The 13,495-nt window shown below is 34.7% G+C and overlaps 1 protein-coding gene across 3 annotated transcripts in view; it reads right to left on the minus strand.

Moving 5' to 3' along the window:
* Positions 1–13,495, minus strand: part of CGNL1 (cingulin like 1) — a 62,314-nt gene that overhangs the window by 30,038 nt on the left and 18,781 nt on the right. For all 3 annotated transcript variants that reach the window (XM_050903274.1, XM_050903273.1, XM_050903275.1), the window contains exons 3-8: positions 13,283–13,377; positions 12,238–12,331; positions 11,105–11,206; positions 10,230–10,378; positions 9,582–9,717; positions 7,376–7,588 (exon numbers count right to left, since the gene is read on the minus strand). In XM_050903274.1, the coding sequence (XP_050759231.1) occupies positions 7,376–7,588; positions 9,582–9,717; positions 10,230–10,378; positions 11,105–11,206; positions 12,238–12,331; positions 13,283–13,377 (789 nt within the window). The remainder of the gene's footprint in view (positions 1–7,375; positions 7,589–9,581; positions 9,718–10,229; positions 10,379–11,104; positions 11,207–12,237; positions 12,332–13,282; positions 13,378–13,495) is intronic.

Genomic DNA, 13,495 nt, shown 5'->3' on the forward strand with positions numbered 1-13,495 from the left:
CAATGTTTATTATGCACAACTCAGCCAATTTTTCTAAAAACTTCTAACATTTCCTTTCAGAATCAAGTCCAACTGAGTAAAACTGAATTCAACCAATTAACTTTGTTCTTCAATTGCCATACAAGTACAAATCTAAAGAATTAAATCTCCATTCAAAATGAGCTAGAGCACGAATAGAAGTTTTTTTTAATGGAAGTAACAGACTTTGAAATATTCTTTCTATATTCATACTTGTGGAATCAAAGTAAATTACACGATAATCTTCCAAAACCTTCTGAAAAAAAGGGAATGGTGTGGCTGCTCACTTCATTCTGTTCCTGGTGTGGAACACTTAAGGTACCAAGGAAGATACTGTCTGCTGAAACAAACTCTAAGGTCTCATGGGCCACCTTTTTAGGTTGATGCTGGACTAGTTGTTTAGCTTCTTGAACTACATGTAAAAAGTTTCATGTAGCTTCAGGGATTCAGATCTACCCAGCTCCCTCAGATGATCCTGAGGGGACAGCAGTGATGGAGATATCAAATCCTTTTCTTTTGTCTTTTCCTCTTCTTTATGTACATAAACAAATAAAGTTTAAATAAAACAACTAGACACTGATTTCCCTAGGTAACATGCAGGTGATTTCCAAAGAAATAAAAAAACCAAAATCAACCTACACCCAGAGACTGACACCCAAGGAAAAAAGACAAATATAGTGAGTCTCAACATAGGGACAGCCCTTTAATTGTAATCTTTATTATCTCTTCAGTAAAGAGGGCTTCTGAAATCAGTATTATTCAGGTATAGTCATCTAGTTTTTAAAGCTCATTAACAAGTCTTTATTTCTGTTTGTAGCTCTGTTTGTAGTTCCGGTATTTTTCTGCACTGTGTACCTTTAGGCAATTCTTTGAACCTCAGACACTATTTCTTAAAGCAGTTGGAAGCCCTGGGATGAATAACACAGTAACATTGGATAGCATGGATAATAAAATCTCATACCTCTAAAAAAGAAATGTGAAAACTCCTTAAAAGCAAAACAGAGTGTTAGGCTACCAACACTGCCCAACCCCCCGCCCCAAAAACAAACTAAAAACCCCAAGCGTCTGGAAGAGACACTAAATGGCCTAAACGGCTTTACTTGCTCCTTTTCTACCTTACACTGACTATATTAATTCTTCCCATCATCTCAAAATAAGGCCTAGCCTACTTTAACACATGGCTATGCCTTTGGAAGTTAACTATTACTAGTTACCTATTAAAAGGGTCAGTGTGTTTTTATCTCTTAGTGAGGTATGCTGCAACCCACTTGAATCCTCAGCTATAGTTCAAGAGATTATTCAGTAAGCAAGTGCACAAATTTACAAGCAAGTCAGGCTGTCTTTCCTTCCATTTCAGCTATAGCCATTCTATTAACTGATTAAAAATTATTCACTTGTGAAAGTTTAGAGACAAGACTTGTTTTCTTGCAAGGCCATTTTCACTGATCTAAATGTTAATTAGATTAACAGTTAAATTAATATTATTTCTAAAACTATTTAGGTTTTCATTTGAGATGTAATGAAAGATTTAAATGCCTACATTTTAAAATTGAGAATGCACCCCCCCTTTTTTTTTTTTTTTTTTTTTTTTTTTTTTTTACACAGAGCATATTAAACAAAATTTCCCAATATAGGCATGACCTAACATTTACGTAGTTATAAAATCCAGAGCCAGGAAAGTATTAACCTCTCAACGAGTAGCTATATCAATGTCATATTATCCTCCTAGCTATGTATCATGACATACTCGGACTGGCTTATACTAACAGTTTTTTCAAGGTCAGAAGTTGTTGCAAAGACTAGAGTAAAATATTAACTAGTTCTGTGTTCACATTGTACCCTACTGAATGGACTTACACAGTCAAACACTTCACACACATACACAAACAAACATATACTTTCACAGGACAAACCACCTGAACATATATATACTGTCTTCTGCTGACAGGGATTAGAGATCCCCCTGACAGTATTAAAGAAGTATCTGACTGCACAGGCTCTTGCCAACTTTCAGAAACAAAAAAACCCCACAAACAAACAACTCCCCTTCCCAACCCAGACTAACTGAAATAGTCCTGGCTGAATAAGGTTCACAATGGTGAAATGACTATTACAGATAAAACAGATTTTTTTTTTTTTTTTTTAAGGTCTTGTTTAGATGTGGTCCAATCCAACTCAAATAGAACTTTGCAGGACAGTTTTGCTCAGAGGCTTTCTTGACTCTACATACAGTGTAAAAACCACTCAGTTGTAGTTTCATGGTACTGTCTGCATCCAAACAAACACATCCCTGCTAAGTAAATGGAGTAAATTACATGGAAATGAAAGACCAGAGGAGCTGGAACTTAAAAAGCTTGCTTTAGCACTGAAGTCACCAAGTTACATCTTCAGTGCACTTTAGAGGCATGTTTATTATTCTTGTTGACAACACAGCTAATATTCCATAATTTGTTTGGTATTTCATTCAATGGGTGCCTAAAAACATGCATGATGCTATTACCAAACAACTTCCTTTCCATGCACAGGACACTTACAGCAAAACAAACCAAATCTGTCTCCCAGATTTTCCATATACAGTTCTAAAATATGCGTTTCCAATAACAATGCCTATTTAAAGGAGTGCCTGCAGCCTTCCTTCCACCATCATGCTTCTGTCTGTGCACCCTTCCTCTCTTTCCCCCAGTCCATCTGTGTTTGTAGGACCACACTGGAAATCAATCAAAAACATACCAGGCTTTTAGAGGGCTGGTAAAGGAGGCCAGAAAATGAAAGGGGGGAGGGGCAGGTCATGAAAGAGGAAACATTGACTTGGACCAGTCACTCCACTATTCTTTGACTCTGTATACAGTTTAGATCAGTTACCAACCGGCTTCTACCATTGAAACAAAAAAAAGTGTTATTTCAACATGGCAAAGGCTGCCTCAGGCAAGCAGAGGAAAGAAAAAACCCACCAGTGGCATTTGAAATCCTGGTTCATCTTCTCTAAATCTTTTCCAATAGTTGTGTATCTTGTTTGAGGTGAACAGACTAGACTCAGACATAGCATTTAGGATGCAGATTCAGAAAACTTATGGATGTATGTACACAGGGGCATGACGATGTTCTTATGCCCAAGTAATTCCTATCATACGATTTGTTTCTTTTACTGCTATCAAGACAATGTTTTTATAGAGCTCTTCATTATAACCCCAAGATTTCACCTTAGAGTGGCATAAGTTAGTTGAGATCCTATTGATTTTTTCCATATATATAATTTTACAGTTATATACATTAAATTTGTCTATCACTTTATGTACCAAAGTGTCTCTGTGATGCTCCACAATCAGTTATGTTTTCACTTTACCCTGAGTAACTTGGGTAACCACTGTTTGGTGTTTGTACAGCATTATTCCAAAACAGATTCTCAGAATATACTAAATTTAGTTATTTTTCATTTTACATTTAAAATATATATGCCAAGCCATTTCTACAAGAAAGGCATACACAGTATATATCAGCATCATTTACAATGCTTAAGCTAGTTTTTGTTAAGCTTCTGCTCTATGTGGGAGATTTTTATTACCTTTGAAGAAGAAATATCGCATTATCAGATTAGGTAGAAAAAGATTCAATATTCACTTTCATTTCAAAGTTCTTTACACCTCTGTGCTAGATTCACCTAAATTCACAATCACTTCATATAGATCGGGAAAAAACAAAAACAAAGCTTCTTCTCATCTACAATGCTCAAAATTTTATATTATTGTCTTATTTTAAAGGAGTATACTTTTAGTTTGTAACATGTGCAGAAGGTAACCACTGTCTTTTGCTGTTCCTACCACTTGCTCTGATAAAATTCCTTCTTCTCTTTAAACATATCACATGTCTTAACACATACATGTCAGTTAAAGCTCACATGACCACAAGCTTCATTGCATTCTTAAATGTGTTGATAAATGAATAAGCTTCTAAACTCCGAGTGTCTGTTCCATCATTTTGAGGACAAGGTCAGAAGTATGATGAACCCTGAATAAATCAGTCAAGGTCAGGCTTAGATAAGCCTCTTCATAACGTGATGATTACAGCTTTTTCTGAACAACATAATTTGTGCAGACTGCTTCTCAAAACAGACATAAATTTGACAGTGCTGTGCAGTTTGCAACTGCACTTCTGAGCTGATACAATTTCAGTGGAATTTGAACAGTACTAGTTGCAATCTGCTACAACCTTTTACCTACAGTATTACATTCCAAAAGCTATTTCCAAATTTTACTGAAACAGTGGCACTTCATATACAGTGACAGAGCACTCAGGGTTAAGTAGTACAATTCTGGCCTGTTGTGTTGTAGGGTCAGATTAAATAATGTAAATTTTTGTACTACATTAAAACCAGGAGGGGATTCATATTCAGTTCTGCTCTAGCACTTGTGGATATGGAGAAATGCATTTTTAAGTAGAAAGACATTAATTTTTTAATTTATTATTAAATTAAAGGCAATTATTACCCCATAGAGGTATGTTACAGAAGAGTAAAACTTTTGCTATTGTTAAACGGAAATAGTCTGGTCTCAGTCTTAATAAACAAGCAATGAAGTTAAGAACCATCACAGCCATCTCAAGACCACCACAAGCAAAAGATATAACACAAAAATGAGTTAAAAAGGTAAACTGTAGCAAAGAAAATTAGTATCTTAGTATCTGTGGCTTTATATAAAAATCTCTATTAAAAAAAACCAACCAACCCCAACCTACCACCAGATCAGTGAGCATGAGAACAGAATCACACATGACAAATAACCCCACTCTATTCTCCTATCAGATAACCTTGAGTATGTTTCTAACATGATTTCAAAACAGATCTATGTGGCATTCTAATCACACAGACTAAATGCACTGTACATTACTTGCCAACCTATCTGACGTCTTCAGCAGCTGAAAAATTGTGTTGATTTAACACTGGCACAAAAATTACTTCCTTTCTCCCTGCAAAAACTTTTTTTTCGGCCTAATACATATCACGAAACACCTTTATTCAGTGTACCAATTTGGATGATGTAGAAGCAACATAAGAACCAACAACCTTGTACATACAGACTCCAATATACCCTGATCTATCAAACATCAGTATCCATATTTTCTGTATGATAAACCACTATTACAGCATTTACACACCTGTTTTCCTCATTAAATACAACAGAATGGCCCTTTCCACTAATTTTTGATGTAAATTTCTTGTATCCCACCATCCAATATAAATCTTTCCAGCTTGCAATAGTTTAAAAAAAAAAAAAATTTAACAGGACAAGCAGCTTCAATTGTATAAAACATTATTTTCACACACACACTGTTGGGTATTCCAGAATAATTATAACACCAATAATTAACATCATATGTAAGATCACAGCAGATCACTCATCTAACTCCCTGCAGAGACTGGTTATACTTTCCTGATGGATGATGTATCAAACTCAACAACTAATCTCAGCCAGCAGGCAGAGAGATAATGCTGGGCTTCAAAAAAATTATTAAGGGCACTAATACTAACAAGATTAAAAAAAAAAACCAAAACAACCCACCTTCCAATTAAGCATGATAAAAGTTTTACTTAAAAACAACAAAAATCACTTGAAGTAAAATTGGAAGAGCAGAACTGGTGCTTAGAGCAACATTAATTAATTAAATTTCACTTTTTAACATCTTATTAAATTTACTATTAGATAGACTTTGTCATGCAAGTAAATAAATGCTATTTATAACTATCTCTAAGCCACAGCAACCCAGTCATAGAGCCACTTCCCAGACTGTGTTATTGTTATGCCAAACAGACTACTCTTTCATTTCTTGTCAGTCGTAATTACAGTTCCATAATTGAACTACAGTAAATTACCATGCAGTAACTTTGAAAGATGGTTCACTGAGGTTAAGCTGTCACTACAATTACTGTATAATAAAAAACGATACTTTAAATGTTCTACTTTTCTCTCAAAGAAAAAAATGAATTCAGTTCAAGCAGCTCAGATGAGTCAAATATCTTCATGATGATGTAAACAAAGAGAAACAACACATTTAAGCAAAGCCAAACAATCTCAAGTAGAAGTCCTAGGCTGCATAAACAAATCAGTGTATATAAACTTTTCTAACCACTAAAGACAATTGCACATTTAAAAACAATCCTTTAAAAGAATAGTCTTTATCAGAATTCAGTCATACAATATCTATCAGGCATCTTCCATATGTGCTCCTATTTTGCTCATAAAGCATATAAAGCTTTGGAAACTTCTTTCAAGTTTCAAGCTTAATTTTAATTCAGTTCTACATTATGTTTTCGGCCATGACCAGTAGGATAACTGTAACTCACCTAACACCAATGAGGTGTAGGTAGAAGATATAAATTAGCATGGACATTTCTAAGCATAAAACTGGGCCTACAATTTTGACTTATATTGGTCAAGCACAGTGTGCCTGTAGAAATTTTCTCAAATATTTGACAGAAATAAAATGAGGGGATATGGAAAAGACACAAATAACTGTCATTGTAAAAATAACGCTCAAAATTTTATGAGAGCTGTCCCCTTACAAAAAAATCTTCCAATGAAATCCTAGCAGCTTTCTCTGCAAAGATAACTTCACAAAGGACATCTTTTGGAAAACAGTAACAGATATGCACATCTGAAAACTGTTCCTATTCTCCCCCTCACAAAGACTTTCTGCTGATGCTGGAAGAGGCAATTCCTTCAGTTGTTTTCCTCCTGTCTGCTTCCAGACACCCAGTCCCTGCTGTTTCCCTTGTGCTGGCACTCATTTGACCATTCAGTAAACAAGATAAGCTCAATAAATGAGAAGGACACAAAATAAAACAAAAAAAAACCCAGTAGTGAGTAGTTGAAGGGACAAGGTGGGACAATATAACCAGGGAACAGGACACGACACAAGGAGCTGAAGGTAGGAACAGTGGGCCGCAAAGAACTGCGGAGAACTGCTAGAAGCTCCAAAACTGTAATTTCAACAGCATCACTGGCAAAGCACGCTGGCACGCTTCAGGGCATCCTCAAGGTTTCAGTGATTCCATTTAACCCAAGACAAGCAAATGGTCCTCTGTACTGTACTGCCACATATTCTCTCTCAAAGTTTTCAATGAAGCAGACATAGTAAATAACTGCTTGAAGAAAGGGCCACAACTTCAGCTGTGACAAACAATCAAAACATTATATAAGTGTATGAAATAAAACTTATTCTCAGCAGCTAAGAATCTCCTAGCCCAAATCTTTACCTATTTATTTTGCTAAGAAAATAGTAGTATCTGAAAGCATCTAGTATATGACTTCTGCGAGAGGTATGATTTTTCCCTGTAGAGATTAATTGTAATCACTTATTTTACCTCTGTTGCTCTCTCCAGGCTCTGTTGTAGATTGAGCAATTCTTTATCGTGTTCCTCTTTAAGTTTATCCATCTCCATGTCATGGCTAGATACTTCTTCTTTGAGTGCTCCTTTTAAAGCTGTAAGCTCTCTCTCTCTTTTTCTCAAAATCTCTTCTTGTTGATCTTTTGCTATTAATACTTCTTGCAGATCCTGCTTCATTTGCATCAGCTCCTAAAGAACAAAATTAAACACAATTGCATGATAAATAGCTCCAATGGATGTTCTGTTTGTGTTTCAGAGAAGGAAAGCATGTAAGTATAAGCTCCCCAAGGCCAACTTCTTTTTGTATGACTGACGTTGTTTTTGTAGCTTTTATAGTAAGCTAAAAATTTACTAAACCCTAAGATTATTAGAAGTATAACATACAGCTGATGTTTTATATAATGGGTCGACATATCTGATGCTGTAAAACTATGAAAAGGTTTTGATGGTGTATGTTATGCTGTCTGTAAACAAAGGAGGAGTGAAACTAAGGTTATAATTTAACAACTCCCTCAGTCCTACCCTCTATAGCAAAGAGGTAGATAAGAACAAAGAAAAACCTTTTTTTCCCCACACTGCAAGAGAAGTGAACCCAATGATAATTCCTTGTTTTCTTTTCTGCTGGAAAGAATAAAGAAAGTTGCTTCTGCAAGTGCTGAAGACAAAACAAGTGCCTCCCAACTGAGTCCACACCTTTACATCCTTCCTCCTCCCACCATGTTCACTCTGGAAGTCATTTCCCCTCTCCAAATTACTGGGAAGAAAGTGGATAGTCAGTGAATCTGAAGAATAAACACACATGCATGTATACAAACACAGAATAACAGCAACAATAAAAAATGTACAGCTTCAAGAATTATCTAATTCAGTATTTCTAAAGCTGTGAATAATTGCACTTTCAAAAAGAATATATACTTCCCCTGCACTGAAGCAGGATCAGTACATCTAAACCGTTCCTGACACACATTATCTATTCTGTCCTTAAAAGCCTACAACGAAAGGGATTCTACTACTGTCCCAGATAGCCATGTTCCACTTTTTAATTATCCATATTGATACAAAATGTTTTCCAACACTTACTTTAAATTTCTGCAGCTAAGTCTCTCATATCTTACTCTATCCCTACACAATATAGAAAAATTGATCACTATCTCCTTTATAGCAACATTATATAAGATGTGCTTTTGACTCTTCCCTCACTGCTCCATTCAGATTAAAGTCCTTCTTCATAGGTAATGTTTTTCAGTACTATCACCATCATTCCACATATCCCCCTACTTATGTACAACTTTCAACTGCAGTGCCTGAGATTTAAGACAGTAATTTAAGAGAGTAATCAAATCTCACCTACACAAAACAAGGTAGTTATTCTACTCAGCATGTCTTGCATACAAACATCTTTAATATTCCTGAGATCTATTGTCTATGCTTTTGCTCCCTACTTTGCATTTTAACATTTAGCTTCCATTTCTTAAGCTAGTTCTTTGCACTAGTATTAAGAGAAGTTAATTGTTTTGGTACTACAAAGTACTAAGATAATTCTGAATTCTAATCTTCCTTTTGAACCATTATGCACTGATACTCTTACACACCCTTATCAACAAATTTAATAAGCACTGTTCTCTATTTCATCATCAGTATATTACTATAACCAGGGCTACAGTCAATTCCTCTTTCATCTCAAGGTGACAGAAAACCCGTAACTCTTTTGTTCCTCTTCAGACCCTATCTCCTCTCTTCTCTCCCTGGTCCCATCAATAGAGAGTCAACAATTTAGAGACTGCTTTGGTGAGTTCTTTTAATTTTCTTAGTTGAATCTCATCTGGCTTTGCTAATATGTACACCTTCTTTAAATTGATCTTCCCTGTTCTGACCCAAAATCCTATCTACTTGTTAAAACTGACTATTATCTGGTAATAGTGGATAACTCAGCTGTCCCTCAACCATTATGTTATTTTTTCTCCTATTCTCTAAAACAATAGTACTTATACTTTGTATTCCTTTTAGTGTTAATGTAGTTATTATAACATGCTTTCTTAGGTCACCTAATAATGGTATATTGTTTTGGACTGATAGGATGGGAAAATCTAAGGCATGTATTTCTTCTACCTATATCTTAGTTGCCACTTTTTATGCAGTTTTTCTGATTTTTTCCTCCTTCTTCTGGTACTTTATAACTAACCTCAATCAGAACCTCTTTCTCCCCTTCATCAGCATGTTTTGCGTTATCCAGTTCATCATGCATTTCAGAGAGCTGGTCTTGAAGATCTCTGATCTCAGTCTGGTGTTGTTCCTGCTCCATCTTCACTTGAAAAAGCCTCATCAGGAAAAATCAGACAGGATTTTTTAATTTGTAGAAATACTAATTTGTTCTTTCAAGTACTAAAAAGATACAAGTATCTATTCCCACTTTCCCCACAAGAGAATGGGATATAATGAGGCAGAAAAATGAAATATCAGAGGGATAAAAATGAGAACTCTTAAGTAGCTATTTAAGTGGAAAGTTGTATTTTATTTTAAACCTGTTACTATATTCTTGACTAAAGCATTCAAGTGTTTCCGCATTTTAAAGACTTGAACTGTATATTATGACCATGACATATTAAAAGCAATTCTCAGTAAGAGGAACACTATAAATTCAGCAATCTTTCTCTTCCTTCCAGATATTCTAAAAACATACCTCTTTTAAATGGTAGAAATATTTCTTACAATAACAAACGTCACTCTGTCTGATTCCATTAACATATTCTGAAGACACAGGTACTTTTAATCTAAAAGGTTTAAGAAAAGGTACAAATTCCAATGAATAACTTTTCTAGAATTAACTCACTCCTCTAGGTTTTGCCTGAGTTCCTTCTCGCTTTCTTCCAGCTGCTTTTTTAAGGCTTCTTTTTCACATATACTTTCATCAAGTTGCAACTGAAGATCTTTCAGGCTTGCTCGTGTAGCATCTCTCTCTTCTTTGGAATTTTGCTGATTCTGAATTTTGTACACCAAAAGTTAAGCAAGATAATAGACTAAGCATAAATAAATTAAAGGCTCTTTTTTATTATATGAAAGAAGCCATTTCAAGACTTTGATATTTTTCACTTGTAGAAGTGCTTATTAATTTATGAATATTAAAAGCTTGGAACGTTTATTAAAACACACAAATCACTGCTTTTTGATTTTTATTAGAAATGTGAGAAGTGAAGTCTCCTCGGTACTATCTAATCAGTTTCAAGTATATTGATTCTTATCTCAGACTCAAAATGCAAACTGAAAGAAGCCAGGCTGTTGTTCTCATGTCTTCAGAGCATGGCTGTACTTAATTACTTTGAAATCAGCACTGCAAAAATAATGCTGTAATTAATCAACAGCAGCTACGTGAGTAATACAGTTTGTCTCTCACTCCATGTCTGTCTCACCGCAGTCAACAGATTCACATTTACCTCTGCAGATACCTAAGAAGTTTTAGTGCATGTGCCTAAAATTTTTATTCACTGCTCCAAACTGCTTCTCAAATACTAAGAAGAGATTTCTTAAAAAGGGTAACTATGCTATGAGCAACTACACTTAAAATAAAAAGTCTTCTGTAAAAACACATGTATATCTGGATTAAAAAGAATATGAAGCAAAAAAGATTCAGCTGGGTGATCAGTTGTCACTTACTTAGAAAAGTAAATTTGAAATAGTCAAAAGCCTTACAACAAGAAAGTGCCATACCCGAATTTCTAGATCCAGTTTTTTCTCTAATTCTTCCACTTTCCTTTCAAGTTCTGCTTTTTGTTCCACCAATGCTTTTACTTCAGCCGAAGAATCTGAAACCTACAATTAGAGATGCTTATTCCCACAAAGCCAAGATGTTCTTTGACAACTGTTTTTTAAAATCTAAATTAAAGCTACAAGCAAGGCTAATAAAGTGTAGCATCAATTGCTTGACCTCACCAGGGACTGTTCATATGGGTCAAGCCAAGCTAATATTTTCAAAGGAACCATGATTTGATTTTCATAAAACTTCTTGGTAATTGCTCAAGGCGTGTTGCCAATAATACAGAAAATACACAAACCTAAAGAAAAATTCAAATTAGGCAACATATGAATTAAATAATGAGTACTTGGGGCCAAATTTGACTGAGATACCACCAGTTACACAAAACGGACATCAAAGGGATTCATGCTCATATGTCAAGACAGATTTTCAAACACCGTTTTTTGGTAATTTCTTAAGATGTGTTTTATATTTTCATTTTGACTAATTATAGCCCAGGATAAAATAATCATCAAAAGTAAGCATTTAATCCTTCTTATGCCATCGCTGCAACAACTGGGCATTTCTTCACTTTGCTTTAGAACTGAAAAAACAGTGCACCATGTAGCAGGAAACAAAAACTTTTCAGTAGGCAGACTGTCAAATGCTATTATTGTAATATGGCTTTTAAACAATATCCTGGTTTACTGCTTTCTAAATTACAAATTAAAATACTCTCTCCACTTAGATACCTATTTACATCACTATAATGAGACGATGCTCCGCTATTATTTTTTAAAGCTACGTATGTTAGCTTTTTCTTCGATCCAACAATCTTTTGATGTTCACGTTAAGTTTGCATCTCTCTCCTTCTAAAATGTAGAAGCAAAATGTAGAAGCTCTCATGGTAGACTCTTTTACATTCTTTAATTGTTAACAAATAAATTTCCCATAAGTCACCTCAGTGCCTGATTAAAATTAAGCTATACTACTGAGGGACTAGAAGAATAGTCTAATTGAAGTCAGTGAGGGGATTCAAATTTTTAAAGCCCTGTTTGAACACTGTATCAGCATGAAACAAGACAAAACAACTTAAAAAATTGTTTACCTGTGTCTTTCCAGCAGCTTTTGACTTTAAAGTCTGAATTTTCTCAAAAACCAAGTTGACTTTCCTCTTTGTTGCATCATCATTATCAGCACTTCTAAAACACAGACAGTACAAGTAAGCAACAATATGATCAAAGGTACTATTTTGTTAACATCGCAACAAATTCAGAGTGTCCAAACTATTGAAAATCACCACCATTAAAAAAAAAATTCTAATATGAACCAGTCAGAAATTATCTTAACTATGATTTCATTAAACTCTTTAAAGAGAGGCTGTTAAAAATTTATATTCCAAATGTTTTCTTAAAAAAAAATTTAAAAAAAAATCACTCAACTCTTTAATTGCAACTCTACTCTACAAGACTATAGCCGTGGAAAGACAGGTATTCAGCATGTATGTTATTCAAACATACTGAAATTAGACTTAATTAGTACTAGGTTTTTCAAGTCCTGACTACTGCACCATAAAATAACAGTTCAACCGCTCCCAGAACCTGCTACATCAGGAATGCAAATAAATGTAAGTGCATCATGTGTATTTTAATTCATTCCTCCTTCCTTCATCTTTCAATAAGTTATCATTAGAAAATACCAAGTAAGAGAGTTACAGGTTACTAAATGCACAGCAACAAGAGTGCTTCTGTCAAACCTTAAGAGATAATACTTTGTTGTTGTTGTTTAAAAAATCCACAAGCTTAAACTCCCAGGAGGTATGATTTGAATTCTTCATGAACCTTCATATCACATGGAGTTTAACTCCGTAAGTATTTAAAAGACATACATATTCTGATTTACAAACATATTCTGATTTACAAATTTCAAGTACATTTAATCAAATCCTGTACAATACCTTATGTAAGTCCTGATTGCCTGGGTATTTTGAGATCCTATAATGCCTTAAAGGACACAGCTGAGATACAGAATTATGAGACAGGCATTTCATTTAATTATAGCTTTGATTTTACAGTTTCACATTTTAAATGTAATAGAAAATAAACATTGAGAAAATACAGTCTCCTCTCCAAAAGTTAACTATGTTTACTAACCCTTCCTTAAGGTAATTGTAAAGTATCTGTTTAGCAGTCTCTTCATTCGTTTGCTGTGCAAGATCTTGCTGGCCTTTTAAGAGATCAGGAGTTGCCTAAAAGGACAAGATAAAATGTCAAAAAATATTTTGTGTACTTTTGTGCATTTATGCTTAAGAATCATCAGAACATCATTTACAATAATCTTCTGTGGTCCCACCATCTTCCTTCACC

The sequence above is a fragment of the Gymnogyps californianus genome, chromosome 11, assembly GCF_018139145.2.
Source record: "Gymnogyps californianus isolate 813 chromosome 11, ASM1813914v2, whole genome shotgun sequence".
Taxonomy (NCBI): Eukaryota; Metazoa; Chordata; class Aves; order Accipitriformes; family Cathartidae; genus Gymnogyps; species Gymnogyps californianus.